Source organism: Ptiloglossa arizonensis, chromosome 6 (assembly GCF_051014685.1).
Source record: "Ptiloglossa arizonensis isolate GNS036 chromosome 6, iyPtiAriz1_principal, whole genome shotgun sequence".
Lineage (NCBI taxonomy): Eukaryota > Metazoa > Arthropoda > Insecta > Hymenoptera > Colletidae > Ptiloglossa > Ptiloglossa arizonensis.
Window position 1 is genome coordinate 25,389,901 of NC_135053.1, and position 18,402 is coordinate 25,408,302.

An 18,402-nucleotide genomic window follows, 5' to 3' on the forward strand; every position below is an offset into this window, starting at 1 on the left:
AGGACTCGATGACCATCATGGCGGTGGAGGTTTCGGAGGAGGAGGAGGAGGAGGAGGAGGAGGTCACGGAGGTGGATACGGAGGCGGTGGAGGATTTGCTCTTCACGGAGGAGGTGGCGGAGGATTCGACGATCATCACAGCGGTGGAGGCTTCGGAGGCGGTGGAGGCCACGGAGGCGGAGGTGGCGGTGGTTTTAGTGGACACATTGAAATAGGAGGTGGGGGTGGTTTAGATGACCATCATGGCGGAGGTTTCGGAGGAGGAGGAGGTGGTGGATACGGAGGAGGAGGAGGTGGCGGTTACGGAGGAGGAGGAGGTGGAGGTGGAGATCACCATTCCTTTGGAAGCAGCGGTTACGGTGGCAACAGTATATCTTCCGGCTTCGGTAACAGGTGAGAAAGTTTTCAAATTGTAAAAATTTACCAATCGAATCGATAAAGCGTTATCCAATTGAAAATAATGAAGATAACAGCTCTAAATTCTCGAATTAACTTACACGATATTCATCATTCTTGTCAATCGTATTGCAAACGAATCTAACGTTCGATTTTTATTGCAGTGGCCACGGTGGAGGCGGCTACAGTTCCGGCGGTGGCTACGATTCGTATTCGAGTGGTCACGGTGGTGGAGGCGGCGGTGGCGGTGGCGGTGGTGGTCACGGTTTCTCGGGCTACCACAAGAAAAAATAAAATCGCTCGACAAGCCAATGCCGCGCTTCCGATCGACCAATTTGACCGACTTCCGACGTCGAGTCGGCCAGTGATCTACCAGATCACGCGATCATCGGTCCCACGTGACTTTCGATCGCAACTCGATATACAGCACTGCCAGTATACGTAACAAAGCGACGATTCACGACGATCGACTCGATCTCCCGTGATTTACGCCGTCTGACCACGGTCATTATCCTCGCGACGAATCCGTCCTCCGTTTTCTCTTAGACACCACCAGTCAACGAAACCTCGAATTACCACGAATCGTGAAAATAAAGTTGAAGATTTAACGATTCGATCGTACGAAGGACTCTCAGAATACTTACGGTATCGATCTGGTAACTTAGGAGGAATTTCTTTTGTTCATAGTGAATCCTGAAAACGACACTTTTACGCTTTTGAAGAAAAGTCCATATTTACGTCATTTTTATCGACAGTGGCGTAACTGTAAAAACATGTTTTTTAAATGGAAAAGAATACTCTGTAGTTTGAGTTCAAGAGCATATTTTACAGCTAACGATTAATTGTTGTAAGTATCAATCGTTCCCAGAAGTTGCACAAACCCGTGCGTTGTTTTAGTTGTTTTAATGACTTCTCGCGAGAACGACTCACCTGCGTGATTGTTTGCTCGTGTTGTTGTTACGTTTTGTAAATATTACATATTGTGTAAATACTGTTTTACGTTATTTTTTAATAAAGTCTTTTATACGTTTTTGTAAACCGTGACTTTTTCCTAACCGTTAAAAACCAAAAATTGTACTGGTAAGCTTCACTGCACTTGTTCTTACATTTATATTCATATTCAATTACCCTGGGATAAAGTTGTTTTATTAAGTTCTGCAAGGGACACACAATCATATTTTACACTTTGCAAGAATCTGTTAAAATCAACTCCATTAGTGTAGCTTATAAAAAAGAAAACGAAGAAATTTGTTATTTTATGAATTATTGTTTTTCAAACGCAATCAAGAGCAATAGTATATTAAGTACTAGTAAATCAATTAATAATACCAAATAACATGCAGGGTATAAAATGTACAATGACACAAACGTTTTCACGTACTGCATAATATCGTTATATTAATGATTAATGCAAACATTAAAAGAGCAATCGAATTGGTTAGTAAAACTAACAAATATATTTGATGTGGTTTTAAATCTCCATAAGGAAGACTGACAATAAATCTTCTATATTCGATAATCAGGTAACGTTCTAGTGGTCGTTTTACTAGTTTAGTAAAATTATCCATATTAATCATCGACTTGTTCAAGCTTTTTATACTATTTTATACTGTTTAGTATAAAAAAAGAGAAAACTTTTATTCAAGCTAACAGTTCTCCCCCATTAAAATTTGACTCAATCTCGCCGTTCTCTTGTTCTACTTCCGGCTTGTATCGTTGCATCCTCCGTGTTATAGGTCGTTGCACGTCGTAGGAAGTGTATAATACAGGAAAACAGATGATGTTCCGCGTGTCTTCTCGCGTTCGCAATAGTACCATTTTTCATTAACGATAATGGCTCGTGAGCAAGGCGATTAGTTCGAAATGGAAAGTAAGCGGAAAGTGAAAGAGGGCAGATGTTATGGTGTACGGAGGAGGACGATTTCACTCAACAGCTCCGCGTGCGAAATCGTCGCTGAGATGGATGTTGGCCTTGATCTATGATACTCGATATTCGGGATTTCTCGTTCCATCTAGACTCCTCGGGATCGATGATTCCTTAAACAAGTCGATGATTAATATGGATAATTTACCGGTCCGATCTCGAGAGGTCCATTACCTCTTTGTTATTATATTAATACGCGTGGCTTTTATTTGTATTTCCATCTTTTACACATTCCCATCGAACGCGAGAGAGCTTGAACAAGTCGATGATTAATATGAATAATTTACCGGTCCGATCTCGAGAGGTCCATTACCTCTTTGTTATTATATCTCGACATCCGTAGGATTATAACTTAACACGCATAGCTTTTATTTGTGTTTCCATCTTTTACAGATTCCCATCGAACGCGAGAGAGCTTGAAAAAGTCGATGATTAATATGGATAATTTACCAATCCGATCTCGAGAGGTTCATTACCTCTTTGTTATTATATCTCGACATGCGTACGATTATAACTTAACACGCGTAGCTTTTATTTGTGTTTCCATATTTTACACATTCCCATCGAACGCGAGAGAGCTTGAACAAGTCGATGATTAATATGAATAATTTACCGGTCCGATCTCGAGAGGTCCATTACCTCTTTGTTATTATATCTTGACATGCGTACGATTATAACTTAACACGCGTAGCTTTTATTTGTGTTTCCATCTTTCACAGATTCCCATCGAACGCGAGAGAACACGTGATTTCTCTTCGTATATAATTCAATATAAAAATATAATCAATGGTGTACGAAGTAAAAGTTTTACGAACGCTTAATCGCTTATAGAGCAGCAAATGACAACCTTAAGTGTCACGAAACGAAAGATTGGAAAGTAGAAAATTGACGATTGGAAATCGATGAAACTACGGGCGCCATTATGATGTAAAGCGAAACGGAGATATCAATGATTGTCGGGAAATGATGAGCATTTCGCATAACAGAGCAGCGAAAGTGAATAAAGATCGAAAACTATGTACCAACGCTTTACAATGAATTGCCTCGTAGGAAATTCGCAGATCAACCAATTAAGTTAATTGGATTTGATGCAGCTTGAAATGAAAATTGAACTTTCTACGCTGTATTGCAAAAATGTGCGCTTGAGATTCCACGTTTGCTGGTGCTGTAATAAATTATGGCGGTAAAATTGTAAATGTGTCTCTAATTGATTTCAATTCATAATCCGTTAAAATAATACACTAGAATCGGGATATTGTTGGATAATATATTAGCTCATAATTTCCTAATGTTGGCAGTAAATTCGTTGTAAAATTATTCTTTACATGTACCATAATTATTGTTTCGAAATGTATTAATAGTCCCTTATTTTTCTTCTGGTTTAATAACTCGACGACTTCATTGACGAAAGAAGATATTACTCGATTTACGACAGTTTTAGATATTTATAGTTCACCCGCCAAATGACCGTTTCTCGAATAAAAAATCTTAATTGTTAGTAGATTAGTCTAACAAAGCAAATACTAAAAATTAAAACTTGCAGCTGGTATAATAGTGGGGGCTCTGTTCGTTTCAGAAAAAAAAACAAAATTCTGCACTTACTTTCTTCGCTCCATAGGCGTAAAGTAAATAAAAACTTCGCAATCTTTTGAATGATTGAACAAAACAATGGTGCAAAGGATATATTATTGATTCCGTTAACATTATTAAGGAAAATATTACGTTATTGTCAACAGACTCTGTCCTATTTGTAACGTTATTGTCTCACATATTCAAGATTCTAGCCAGGGTGATAATTATTTAGGAAACATTTTATTTAAATTACGATCAGATCTACAAATATAAAACAGTGTTTATGATAAACGTAGATGGGTCGACAAATAGCACATTACGACAATGCATTATATTACTCTCGTTACAGGAGCGGGAATCGGAGAAAGCGTGCACGAGCTCCAGAGGAATCGAAGATTCTCGAAGGGACGTTTTCGCGTGAAATTGGTCACAACGAAACGTTAAGTAATTGACGCTCAACCGTTGAAATAATTTGCTGAATGAATTCTATACGCTTCATCAATGAACGAGGAAACCGCATTTAAGAGAAAATCATCGACTATAACAGTGTAATTGTATACGAGTATCCTACGAAAGATTTCCGACCTAACAACTTCCGACTTCTGACTTAACAAATGATCAATGTAACATTGGTAATAAGTCTGAGGAAATTGATTCGGTACCGTACACAGAATAAACAAAATGTTCAATTAGAATATAAATTGAGGTCACAGACCTAGCGAAACGTATCATTAGTACTCAACTTTTATCGGTGAATCGGTATTTGAACAAAATTTTCGTCTATTATTAATCTTTTTTAAACATGCATCATCGCTAAGGAAAGAAGTTACACGAATTAAATTTCAAAATTAACAGTAATATTTATTTCGTCCACAATTCCAATACTAATGATCGTCGAGGATCGGTCTTCAACTTTCACGATCGCATTTTTCATTGAACTTTGCAAAAACAAAGTCTTTCCTCTCTCGACAAATAGAAAAATAGTCGTTCCGACCGGTATTTTCAACTGGTGGAATTCTTTCCGCATCGAAGGGACACTGATTCCTGATGCGATTTCTTTCGCGCGGTGGACACCACGGTGTCTACGACAATGATAGAAGGTGCTCGTGAAATTCCACGTAATCGCAGGTGAGAGCGAACAGGGCTGGGTGGGGTGTACGCAGGAAATATTTCGCTCGTTCCTGTACCATTCACTGATTATGCTTCCGTTTATAAGGCTCGCCGGGATAGCGTCCTCTAGTTTCCAGAGCGCAGCAGTCTCGGAAAACACTAGGATCCAGCACGAAGTGAACGCCCAAAGCCATGGGGAATCCGCGAACACATGTGGGTGTCGATCTTCTGTTCCTGTGTTCACGGATATTTTTACTTTACTGGAATCGGTGATTGAGAAAAATTGAAGGAAATTGTGAACACGAACTAATTGCTAAACGTTCGAGAAACAGTGATATCCGCTTAATCGAAGAATTCGTTACTACGTTATCGGTGATCGAAAATTTTACTTTATTTCTTTAACGAACAAGAGAAGTTCGATTGACTTTTTCGATTCGATATGAAAACGATTCTTTCGAACGTTCCTATTGCTCGACGTAAAATCGTATTGACAATTAGAGGATCGTTAACACGGTCGAAACAATAAGGTGTGTTCCACGGACAGTCGATCGTTTCACTGAAGTTTAATAAACGGTGATCTGGTCGAACGTACCCTAGACGCTTTCACCTGAACTTGTAACGGAACACGATTGATTCATTTTTTGGTCTTGTTCGAAACATTTCGTACTGACCCGTGCTTCTGTTCGAAGTTTCACCGTTCACGCTTCTTCACGTATATTATCTTTCCGGTTAGAGTAATTCTATCTGTTGGACATTGTATTGGACTTACTTAATAAGAGACTTAGATAATATTCGACTTACGATTAACTCGATATAAAATAATTTTCTGTACGATAGTTACATGTAGGCTTGTATCTTCGACGAGTACATTATTCGCGAGGAAGAAAAATTTTATAATTGATCTAGCAGGTCCTATTGATCGTTCAATTCTAAGAAAATGTTACGCGTAAAATGATAGATAGCTATAAAATTGAAAAGTAACAAAGAATGGAATTTTTTTTAACGATCCTAATTATATAAATAAGATAATCGATTGAGCTTCTTTCGACTTACCTTACAATTTTCTGTTTCAGATTTTCCTTCTTGTTCTGGCTGTCTCATTTGCCTTGGTGTTTTCGATGCCTTATCCTGGTGGCGGTGGCCACGACGAACAGTAAATATTTCATTCAACTTCAGTACCTACCATTTTACGCTCAATGGGTGAAATTCATCGTCGATACATCTTCTTTCCAGCACGCACTTCATTATTCACGTACCCGAACTCATTCACAAACATCATCACACACACGTGAAGAAGATCCACCACGTGAAACAAGAAGAAGACGATGGACACGAGCACGTAGAAGAATGGTGAAATTCCAAACTGACTTCTGTGTCGGCAAAGTTTGTGAAATTCCTTACGAAGCTATGGTTTTCTATATCTATTACGATTGTTCTGTTATTGTTGTATATATTTGTTGATTGTCGCAGCGATATAATGTTACGTTAAATAAAATAATGTTAAGAAAATTTGATGAAAAGTTGATTCGATGAACTTCGATTAAATGATTGAAATTTTGTCCGTTAGTGATAAAACAAATAACCTACTGTTAGCTGTGGTTTATGATTTGCAGAGATACGGTCAATGGGTGCTTGGACAAAATTCGCACGATATTTGTCAAACATGTGTATTGTATAAAAAAATAATGTAACATAATACAGTATGTACAAGTATCTTTGACCAAAGCACACACCTGTGCATACCAAGTGATACTCTATTTTACACACTTAAATGACTAACGCAGGCGCTTCGAATTATTTTGTACTATTTGCCTCTCTTTTCTCCTAGTGCGGAAAACTTTCCAGAATGATTTGGTCGGCGAAAACGCAAATAAAGTTTCACGAAATGCTAGTAACTCGAATGCCCTCATTTTACAACCTGTAACAGGGTAACGGAACACGTTGCGTGTAAATACTTGTAAAGCATAATGAAAACGTGATTATTTTTTTTTTAAATTCGATATTCTTAAAGTTCTTTATTTTTTTGAATCTCTGTAGACTTTAAATTAATTTTTCTTTATATTCTGAAATTATTTGAATACTTGTAATTCTTGAACTTGAACTGACACTCGATTAAAATCAACCGAATTCAACTCGACTTGATTTGACCCGACTTTACTGGACTTTACTCGACTTTACTCAACTTTAATGGACTTTACTCGGCTTTACTCGACTTTACTCGGCTTTACTCGACTTTACTCGACTTTACTCGACTTTACTCGATTTGACTCGATTTGATCCGACTCGATGAAATGTAAATTCAAATCTAACTGCACACTTATTTCATCGAGAATCAAAACTACTTGTTCTTATGCAAAGTCACTGATTTCATAATTACCTAAATAATAACAAACTGAAGTCGGTGCGCTCCCATTACCACCATCCCCCTTTCTCCTCGTGAACAGGTACAGCTACGGGCACCTTCTGGATAACCGGAACAGGTACATGAACTTTTTCGACGTGATGGACTGGCACGGGCACAGGTACTTTCTGCACGTGATGAATAGGAATCGGGACAGGGACAGGCACCTTCTCAACGTGGTGCACAGGTATCTTCTTCACATGATGATGATGGACCGTGTGCACGTGATAAGGCACGTGGATGCGAACGTGCTGGTGCGAACTGAAATCAGTCAATCGATTTTCATAGAAACGAGGCAATTACTTCTCCATCCTCTTTAAGCTACCCGACAACCTACTATGAAGCAGAAAATTATATCAAATCAATGATTTGAGAATAGATACTAGTTTTTCATTATTTAAAAAACACTTGGAGAAACATTTTTTACCGACATTAAAATTTATTCGAATACACGATTACCATCGTATGAACTTAAGATTCAAGTAAAGTGCACCGTAATATTTTCTAACCTTTTTTAATATATGTTACGAATAAAAAATGTACTAATCGGCAATCGTTCACTTCATTTTTTTGACCTTCAATATTCCAAGATTACGATTAATTTAAACTAATTCCACTTTAAGTTATTATGGTTTCTTCGCCGGAGAAAAAATGTTTACGGGAAATTGCAGAAAATAAGCATCAATTTTGAAGAAATTGCTAATAGTTTTGAGCAACGTTTAAATTATTTTTAAAACAAACATACATAAATAATGACGAAGACTGTAATCTATAAGGAGTAATTTGCGTCAAACGGTGAGACACTTTGTCAGCTTACCCGTGATAGCCACCTGGCACCGGTGAAGACAGGACTACGGCCATTATTCCGAACACGATTAACTGCAACACGTACGTGAATTTGTTATTCGCCTGTACGAAGACAAGTGCACCGCGGTTCGACGCGTCAGGTTTGTCGTTTGTATGCAACGCCGTATTTTTTTTTCCATTTTGCAATTTCACTGTACATCGTACGTGCTTCGCACGATCATGCGTCGTCTGGGGTGAAAGTACCTTGTTCTAATTTTTACCGAACCGATCGATTTTACGAAATTGGAACGAACTTAAAGCTATGATAATTTTTCGATGTTTTTAAAAGGAAAAAAGTTAAGAAACAGATCTACGTCATTCGCGAAGGTGATGAGCACAAGGGCGCGAAAAAGGGTTAAAATTTCGAAACCAACCGTGATGCATTAGGTACAAATATATCACCATTAGCTTTGAAACGATTAAACGATCTCGTCCGAAAAGATGTTAGTTTTTAAAATTTGCTACGCACAACTTAACATTTACATTAGAATTATACCGATTTCGAGCACTTCGTTGCATCGTTAAATGAAAAGCCGCAAGTTTCCAAAGTGATATTTTGGGCCCGTAGAACTTCTATTTCCAAAGCAAGAAAAATGAACTACCAAAAAAAAAAAGAAAAAAATAAACCGTATCTAACTCGCAAAAATTCGGAGATAATTTCTCCCGATTTTCCAAACTAGCCGTAAAAATTGTGCACCAAAAGCAAAGAATAATATAATCCTATGGAAGCCCCTCGAACCCCAACCAGAGGAGTGCACCGAAATTCGCGACTGATATCTCTACCGATCGGCACATTCGCGAGCTGGTTCCACTTTTGTTCTATCGTCGCGAAAAATCATCTTCCGTTCACAACTCGTCCACCGTGTTAAACGATGTACTCACAGCGATGGTCTGGGAGCGCATCTTGCTAGTTTGTGTTTCCGTGTCTCTTGAAACTTCCCTTTCGCGGAACAACGAACGAACGAACGAACGAACGATCGAACCGAAGAACTGAGCGAAAAAAAACCCGCGAAACGAGAATCGAAAGGGGGGCGAGAGCACACGATTGACGTTTTGCGGATGTCGATACGTTTCTGGCTTTGAACGGCCGGGGATGTGTGCTTATAAAGGACGAACCGCGGTGGCCAAAACCACCCGGTGAAAAGCCACGGGGTGGGAGAGCAAAGTCGCTCGACTTTACGGTTACGTAAAAGCTAGGAAGCGGCCGCCGACTGATTACGTTCGTTCGGCGCGTTCCCCCCCATGGGCTGCGTAACACACGGTGTACGGTGCGTAAGGCACGTGGCCGTCTACCCGTCGATTATCATCCTCGATCGAGGATCGATCCGAGAATCGGTAAAAAATCGTAAACGTATGCTGCCTCGACGGGCACCTTTCACCTTTCGAACCTGAAAACAGCATTTTTTTCAACATCTTTCTTTTATGTCACCGATTTGCAAAAACCTGCAATCGAGCACTGTACGTTCGTTCCTCGTACTTTTAGGAATTGTAAAGAAACACTCGTGAAATTTAAGTAATTAGTTATCGCCTCTCGATGTGGTCTAGATCAATCGAAAGTAAGTTCTTGGGACTCGATCTGATAACTGTGTTGCATTTCGTGGCTGTTATTGCACTTTTCGAGGGTGAAGACATTTAAGGGTGAAGACATCCCTTGCATCAAACTCATCATCTATTCATAGCAATATAATTTTTAAATTGTAAAAAGTATTGGGTAGTATTTTTTGTGGTCTCTAAAACGATAGGGAAAACTTTTTGAATTTTTTTTGTTTTTGTTTCGGAACATTAATTAATACGCACGCGACCAATCTATGGGTGTGAATGAAAATTCTTTCGCTATTACCGTTCGTTCTTATATATTGTCGCAGACGTGTTCTCCAAACTTTCTATGTACTGACAAAAAATGAACAGGAAAATAGCAACGCGATGATTTCCTTCATTTTCCGGATTGCGAACGAGCGCGGCGTCCGGAAAACAAGGAAGTTGATTTTAACACGCATCGAATGGGATAATCGTGTGCCTGTTCTCATTTTGTGTAACGAGGGCGCGAAATAAAAATAAATAAACCATAAGCGTTCAATAGTCTCGAAGAAATATTCATTTTATCGTTTTCGACCCTCCCTTTGTTCAACCGATCCAAACGAAATAGATATTTCGAAAATCATCGTAATGTCCAGTACTTACGACCGTTAGTACCGTTGATATAGCTATAATTTTTCTTCGACTTTTGTTAATTTTTAACGATTTTTCATCATTGAATTTAAGAAACGTGATCAAACTACGGGAAGCTAGCAAAGAGCATTGAACATCGTTTCCTCGTATTTATGTACTTTCAAATAAAATCGTTTCCTATTTGCGTTAGAAATCGGATATCATATCAATTTCTCGTCGAAAACACCGATATCTTTAACCACGATGAAGAGAAAGTTTCATTTCTTAAATTTACCCTAACATTATTTGAAAAATGTGTTGCTATTGATAAAAATAAAACCAGCATTAATAAGACGCATTCGTTTCGTGGAAATATTCGATAAGTTCGAAATCTGAAGCGTCTCGTACACAGTACGGGCAGTTGTGTGCGTTTCGATGTGGATTTAATTTTCACATCGTCATCCAATTTTAATGTCGCTACATGAAAAGGCCATTTTATATATATATGTACATACTACTTGACTTTCTCTTGGACCACGCGTGTCTATCTTCGTAGAAACTGTTGCAAAATGGCAATTGAATACGGAATATTAATTAACACGGAATTTCTTTCGAAGAGTTTCAATAATATCTACTTTTCGGCATCTCAGGTTACAAAAACAACGTTTCCAAATGTGAGAAGCCGGTAAACGAGCGGTGCAAAAGCGGTCCGCATAAATGTCGCGAAATCCTTTGCCATTAAATCGAAAAATTATGTCTACTTTTGGTCCCCGAGAGATAAGTCATTCGGGAGTCACGTAATATACGGGGGACACAGGTGGAATATTTTTGCATTACGTGATCGATTTCACCCAAATGATTCGTAAAGTAACGTATAATTGATCGTACGCGCAGCATCGCACGCATCTTCTCGATTTGTATTATTTTAAATATTAAACACCGTAATTCTTTCTCTCCTCAATTTATGCGGTATAGTTGGACAACGTTTCTATCGTATCGATCGCGATCCTCTTTCAATTGAAAAAGGAAAATCTTAAAATGTAATAAGATAATAAATTGTAATCCAACAAATTAGATTATTTTATTCTTACAAATTCCGATTACGAGATTGCATAATATACATAGATAATATACATTCTTTCAATGAATAATTTCGAACGAGCCAAACTCTAGATCATTTCACAACAGATAATCACATTATCTTGACGTTACAATCTGTCAGGAGAGAAAAAAAAATTTTACGGTTTGCCTATGAATAGTCTAACATTGAAGAGTTGATTCTCGTCGTTTGAATCGAAGTGACGCGAAAAGATTAACTCGATCGCCGAGTCGATGGCATAATCACGAGGCGACTTTAGCATACGCAGCACACCGGTTCGTTGCCTATTAATTGCATTGGAACTGCGAATGTAGTTCAACCTCGGTCGATCGGAACCGGCCAAATGAGAACAGGAAAAGTGTATTATTCGTGATCCTCAATTACAAACATATTCGTATCCGAATATATCCTTACCTTAGACAAACAACGGGCGCTTAATTGTGAAAAGATTACAGGCTTCGTTTTATTTCTCCCTAAAATTATTGCGGAACTCTCCACTTCCGGTCGACAATCCGTTGTATCGTCATTCTCTTTCCGTTCTCAAAGCAATATCAATGGTAATACAGTGGCTGGAAATGGGACATCACAGAAGTGTTCCAAAGTCGTTTACCTCGAAACGTTTCTACCGCCATAATCAACGATTCGCCTACGAAACAATCGAAGCCGCGAATTTGCGTCCCACGTATACATTTTATCGTGTTAATTGAGTATAAAATTTGTAGGCAGATATTAAACGAACGTGCCGCAACTTCCCGTGCCGCTATGCCCCACCCGAATGCTAATTTGATGGATTCTAATTTGTATACGATTACGCGAATACTCATAAATCTTCCAATTTTGTTTCGGTGAAAAGCTTGTTAATATCCGGTGGATCGTAACTGTGCAATTTCGTGGAAGTTTCGTAACTCGTCGTTGGTGATTACGCGTACGAAAATGAATCCCCTGCGAACACACTGGTTTCTTCGGGAAACGGTCTTTCAGAATTTGTAGAATCTCGAGGAACTCGTGAGAAACAAGTTGTGTTTTGTAAAACTAGGTCGCCTTAAAAAAATCAACCGATTCCAAATTGTAGCGTGTTTACGGTAGGGTAAGCAAACTCTTTATCTTGATGAAAGTTTCGGACAAAGAGGTACGTTTTATTCGTCTTTTGTTCGAATAAAATTTTTCCTATCTTCGGTTCACGAGACTGAAAAATGCAAGAATTTCAAATAGGGTAACCGAGTTTTCGTCCAGAGATCAACACGTTCATCGTGGATCGAACCTTAGAATGGTACAGATTCGATCAACACGGAAAATATTTACCTTTCAGGTTCACAGATTTCTTTCGAGGAAGAAATCAGTGTTAAGACCAAGGTAACGCTCGAGACCGTGTACCGTGGCGATTGCATCCATTTTTTTCGTACATGCACTGCTGGCCCGGCCAGTACGGCAGGAAGCGGTGTAAGCTGCATACTTAAAATATCCATCATACAGGGAGAAAGCGTTTCGTAACCCTCTCCTGTATACCTGCGAATATCTTGCGTGGTGGGTGAATACCCAGCAACGAAACGGAGCGAGAAAGGTACACGATTCACGATGATTTTGGAGGCCCGAAATCGTCGTGATTACGCAAGAATTCTTCGGGTCCGGCCCACCTCGAATTTTATACGCAACTCCTTGCTGAAATTGTATAACAGTCGTTACCTGAAACGCAAGGGAGTTTCAATCCTACGTTGGAATAAAATACAGATGTATAACAATTCCTGCTTTTGAGCGGCAATTCTTACACAACGTTCAAATCACAAAATCATATCTACAAGTGTTTAGATTAATTATGTCACAATTATACGTAGCGAATGATATATATATTATACACGTTCTAAATACGTATACGCAGAATTATATATACATATATGTGTGTATATATGTATAATCTAAATATAAATTAAATTAACACGTATTTCAAATATAAATAAACTGATGAGAGCGATATACATATCCCTAAAGATACCCATGTGATACGAAACTTTGTAGAATGATGCTGCAATGTTTTATAAAGATTGCAAACGGTGTACACGGAACCGTTACTGCAATATTTTAGAAAATAGTTCTGGAAGTATTCCAATATTGCGAACACGGTAAAAAATGTTTCGGCAATATTGTGCGCGCTATGGGAATATTCAAAGAATTAAGAAATAATTCCTTTTTTGAAGTATAAAACAAAATTCGTGCAACAGAGGATTAAGAAATATTGATCGATCGTCTTGGATCACTGAACGTATCGACAAAAAGGACACCCGTTTGTAACACGACTCCGACAAAATTCTTTCCATTGCAGAAAATCGTAGACCCTTTAGGTGCTCGTGACACCGGTGCGTCGAGTAGCTCGACTGTGACGAAAGGGGAGAAGACCGGAACCTGAAGTAAAAAGAACGAGGAGAACAAAACGACGGCCAACAGTTGCGGCATTTTATGTTTTCGATGTACCTGTAATCACTCCTTGTTTACGTAAGGATCAGCAGCAATCATCCCCACCGTTCCAAAACATTTCTACCTCCTCTGTCCCGTGAAAGTCACCCGGTAGGTTGATTTTGAGGGAAATATGCTTCGGTTAGCGCGCGTCGAGAGAAAATACGAAACGCGGCCGATGAAAGTCAAACGTTGGAACCGATCCAATGGGTGGTGCACGGTGTGCGGCATAATCATAAACAGGTGGTTAATTGTTCAAGGCGAGTGTGATTTACCGAATACGGAATCGAAGGAGTCTCGATAAGAGATCGCGCGGGGATTAACCTTATTACGAGACTACCTTCCTCTTACTTGGCTTACGATTATATAACCGTGGTTCCGAAGCGGAAGGGAAATTCTGAGCATGATACTTTATACAGACGGGTCAGCGAGATAGTCTACATCGATCTCCGTGCATGCAGTGTTTCGCAATAACCATTACTTTCCAATGGTAAACAATGCTGTTACGCGACAAAGCGGGACTAACTATATACTCCGATTATATGTATCTGTAAATGAAATGGTTTCACAATGCTCTACTGTTTCATCTATAATTTTATTTATATTTCTGTACACGATCTTCGAATATTGCAACAGATTCGTTAGGAAAATTATATACTTGCGTTAAATAAATGTATTTATAGTCAAAGCTGAACAATGGAATAGGAAACATTCGTCCGCTCTCTTCTTCTCGAAAGACACTTTCATTCATTCTTCGATCATAAAGTAAGTTGTTTTAATACAAAAAGGGATCCACCAAAGTATACCTGTCCTTAAAATTGTATCGCAAAATACTGTTGCATATCTTACTTTAACAACAGTTTAATAAGTACAAGAACATGCAGCGATAAACTATTTCTTCTTTTTTAATTTGGTTGTGACACTAGATTGCGGCTTTTGCCAGTCCAATGGCTTACGGCGATACATGGGCCACGGTGGTACCGTAATCAAAGCAGCCATCACGAATCCAGCACCAAGGATATAAATTGTTTGCGAGAATTGTTGAATAACGTATCCCCATATTAATCCAACTACCTGCAATGTAAAACAGGCATATGCGAATAATAGTTTACAAATGCTCGGGGCATGTATAATTTAAACGATATTTTACTCCAAACAATGTTATGATGACTCTTGATAATTTCTCTGCCCGACCTTGGCCATCATAGTCCTAAAAAAATAAAAAGATTCAAAAAAGAAAATAGTTTTATTTCATACTGATTGAGAACTTTACTAGATTTTGACATATGGTGATACATAACCTAACTGCAGCGGAATCAAAACATCCCTCGAAAATGATTTAACCTATTAGTCAATTGTTGGCACCGATTTAGGATCAATTTGTAAACTTACCATATGCGTTGGAATGAACTTGATGTCCTGTATCCACGAATTCATTGTAAACAAAAAACACAGACGTACCGGCAGAACAATGACAAATGCAGACAAATTTCAGTGGGTCGTGGATCTTGCGTATTGCGTTCACGTTACTTGGTTCGTTCGCAGCGCCAATTTTCTTGAGTGTGTAGAAATGTAGTGAATGAAATTAAGTGTATTAATTATGTGAATATTTGAAACATTTTAGTAACAGAAATTTGTATCATTAAGTGAATCAAGTTAATATTATGTTAACAACAAGAGAATTGACATCGATGTATGTAACGCGTTTGAAAAAATTTTTCTCGTAAGTACATTTCCATTACACCGACGCGAATAGATAATATTATTGTATATCTTTTACTTATTTCAAAATAGTTCTTTTCAATTTTATTATCTTTATAAAAAATTAATATTGTGATAAACAAAGGTGTATAAAAATATATTTTCACGTGGGATACAGTAAAATATGAAATAACGTAAATTTTATTTACTTCGGGTGATTTCAAAATTCACGTAATCAGATACTCGATTATTTCGAGCGATATAATGTTTTTGAACGCATAATATTACGTAATTTCGATGATTTATCATCTTACGGATATAACACATAAACACATTTCATATGTCGAACTTTCTAATGCTTTCGAGTGTAAATTTCTTTATTAAAATTCAGGAAAATCTAACATTAAAAAGCATGTCATGCATAAACTATATGATTGTATCATGCATATAGGTTAGAAATCCAGACAACAAATAGTCTTACTTTAAATTTATTTTATGTCACATAAGTATAAATGCAAATAACATATTATTGAGAACCTACATTTACTTGCAGTTCTATTTGAAAAGAGGTAATTTTTCTCGGGAAGATAAAGTGACGATACAAAAGATACACATGATTTCATTAACGTGCGTAGTTATCTCAAAAATAAAAGTTTGTGCATACAAAAAAGATGTTATTCTTCACTTTTAATTAATTTATTTTTTTTTTTTTTAAATTATCACTGTTTGATTTGTATAACGTACTTTGAAAAACTGTATTTAACATTAATATTACTTTTCGTTACAAAAAGATCGAACCTTGGAATTCCTTAACATTCTTTCCCTTCCAACTTCCTTTTAAGAACTTTACTTACAGGAAGAGGTTACAATCGAAATTAACATCGTTGTTCGTGCCGAAGATCGTGTCATCGATCGGTTAAACGGAAACTGTTAATTAGAGACGCTCCGCTTTATCGAGGTGTCGACAATACCGTATGGTGTCATCACCGATTAGAAACCGCATTTCTAGTAGTGCAATGGCATGCAACAGTGGTAGCCATTCATACTCTCTACAACTACAATTTAAAAGCGAAATTAACACAAGCCGGTTTCGCGCTTCTGCTTGCGCAGAATTTAAACAGGATTGAGGTAAAATGTCTCAAGGATGACGTCTTGTTACGAGAGTATTGAAATCGAACGAGAAAATGTTAGGAATTACGAAACACTAGTCATCTTTCTTCTTTACTTTGCGTTACTTATTGCTCCCGTTTACGTGCCGCCTCATCTTCATAAAAAATACGTTGGTAAAGTCGGTTTGTGCAATGAATTAATAAGAACAAATTAATAGAATTTTAAAAAACAGAAAAAGTAAATAACCTGGATACTTTATATAGTAATGACTTGTATCCATAACACTTGTACATTAGGTATTTTGTATTTGGAATATGTAAATATAATATCAATAGGTACAACTACAGAAATTTGTGCAAAAATCCTGAATAAGATTTTTGTTTGAAACCAAAGAGTAAATAGTTTAAATTTCACAAGTTCAAATAAAGTACTATGAAAAGATATCAGATAAAGAAAAAGTTTTAATAATAAAGATAAACTATACTTGAGATTATCAATTAACAATACAACAGGATAAAGTAGATGAGGTAGATGTAAGGAAAGTCATTTTTAATATAATATAAATTTATATTTATTCACAGAGAGAAACATTAATTTATTTCCAATTAGAAGTATGTATTTAATGTTTAAACTTTGTTAGGTTATGGATATAAATCTCTAGGTGGTCCCTATCAGTTTATCTAATTATTCAAGTTTCGATAAATTTTATCATTTCCATTACCATTTCTTTTGGTCGCATCCATATTTTAACCATACCATAGTTATATAATTTTCATTACAAAATGATAAGAACAAACTTTATCTTTTTTTCGTATCAACAAATATTATGTAATAAAAATAACTATGGTAAAAAAAAGTCTTTTAAGTACAGTAGCAAGCAATGGTCAATTACTTCTTCTTCTTAGATTTAACTGTAACTTCTGACTGTGACTTTTGCCAGTCCAAAGGCTTACGACGGTACATAGGCCAAGGTGGTACTGTAATTAGGGCAGCCATCACAAATCCAGCAGCAAGAATATACAATGTTTGTGAAAATTGCTGGATAACATATCCCCATATTAATCCAACTACCTATAACATAAATTAGGTGTAAATCAGTGCAGTATTTTACAAATATACAGGATGCATATATATTGCAAATATGATACTTTACTCCAAATATTGTCATGATGACCCTTGATAATTTATCTGCCCGAGCCTGGCCATCGTAATCCTAAATAAGACTTCTGTTAGAAAACATATATTTATTAAATATAAAAAGACAATTTACATGAACAGATAAGAACACCTGTTGTACTGGGGAACATAACCTAATTACAGTATAGTAGATACGATTAATGAGAAGTTAATACCATTTTAAAATCAATTCATAACATTACCATATGCGTCGGGATGGATTTGATATATTGCTCCCACGAGTTCATTGTAAACAAATAATGTCAACTTGACGGCAATATTTACAAAGCCAACTTCTATTCCAATGCCTTACGTACACAAAATATTGACGTTTTTGCGCAGACGCAAGTTCATTATTCAAGTGTCAGTTTTTCTATGGTGTAAATTTTAACACGCATTACATTTGAGTCTGAATTCCATGGATTAGAAATAACAAAAGATTTTAGAGTTTCGAAAAGAAAATATACATGA

At 37.2% G+C, this 18,402-nt stretch overlaps 4 protein-coding genes across 4 annotated transcripts; 1 reads left to right on the plus strand and 3 right to left on the minus strand.

Annotated features, from left to right (window-relative positions):
• Positions 1 to 4,779: 4,779 nt before the first annotated feature.
• LOC143148423 (uncharacterized) lies at positions 4,780 to 6,356 on the plus strand. Its single transcript, XM_076314728.1, is given in 7 exon segments — positions 4,780 to 4,941; positions 4,993 to 5,026; positions 5,029 to 5,123; positions 5,126 to 5,178; positions 5,850 to 5,853; positions 6,076 to 6,155; positions 6,236 to 6,356. Coding segments are annotated over 7 exon segments (549 nt in total).
• Positions 6,357 to 6,782: 426 nt separating this feature from the next.
• Positions 6,783 to 9,190, minus strand: LOC143148634 (uncharacterized). The gene is made up of 4 exons (XM_076315160.1): positions 9,132 to 9,190; positions 8,221 to 8,282; positions 7,380 to 7,664; positions 6,783 to 6,920 (listed from the first exon to the last, which is right to left on the minus strand). The coding sequence occupies exons 1-3, from the start codon at positions 9,150 to 9,152 to the stop codon at positions 7,415 to 7,417; spliced, it is 333 nt and encodes a 110-aa protein (XP_076171275.1). The 5' UTR covers positions 9,153 to 9,190; the 3' UTR covers positions 6,783 to 6,920; positions 7,380 to 7,414.
• A 5,330-nt stretch (positions 9,191 to 14,520) lies between these two features.
• LOC143147839 (signal peptidase complex subunit 1-like) lies at positions 14,521 to 15,493 on the minus strand. Its single transcript, XM_076313501.1, has 3 exons — positions 15,337 to 15,493; positions 15,095 to 15,154; positions 14,521 to 15,018 (listed from the first exon to the last, which is right to left on the minus strand). Exons 1-3 carry the CDS (start codon positions 15,379 to 15,381, stop codon positions 14,836 to 14,838), a joined length of 288 nt encoding a protein of 95 aa, XP_076169616.1. The 5' UTR covers positions 15,382 to 15,493; the 3' UTR covers positions 14,521 to 14,835.
• Positions 15,494 to 17,307: 1,814 nt separating this feature from the next.
• On the minus strand, positions 17,308 to 18,290 carry LOC143147840 (signal peptidase complex subunit 1-like). Its single transcript, XM_076313502.1, has 3 exons — positions 18,135 to 18,290; positions 17,909 to 17,968; positions 17,308 to 17,826 (listed from the first exon to the last, which is right to left on the minus strand). The coding sequence occupies exons 1-3, from the start codon at positions 18,177 to 18,179 to the stop codon at positions 17,644 to 17,646; spliced, it is 288 nt and encodes a 95-aa protein (XP_076169617.1). The 5' UTR covers positions 18,180 to 18,290; the 3' UTR covers positions 17,308 to 17,643.
• Positions 18,291 to 18,402: the final 112 nt, after the last annotated feature.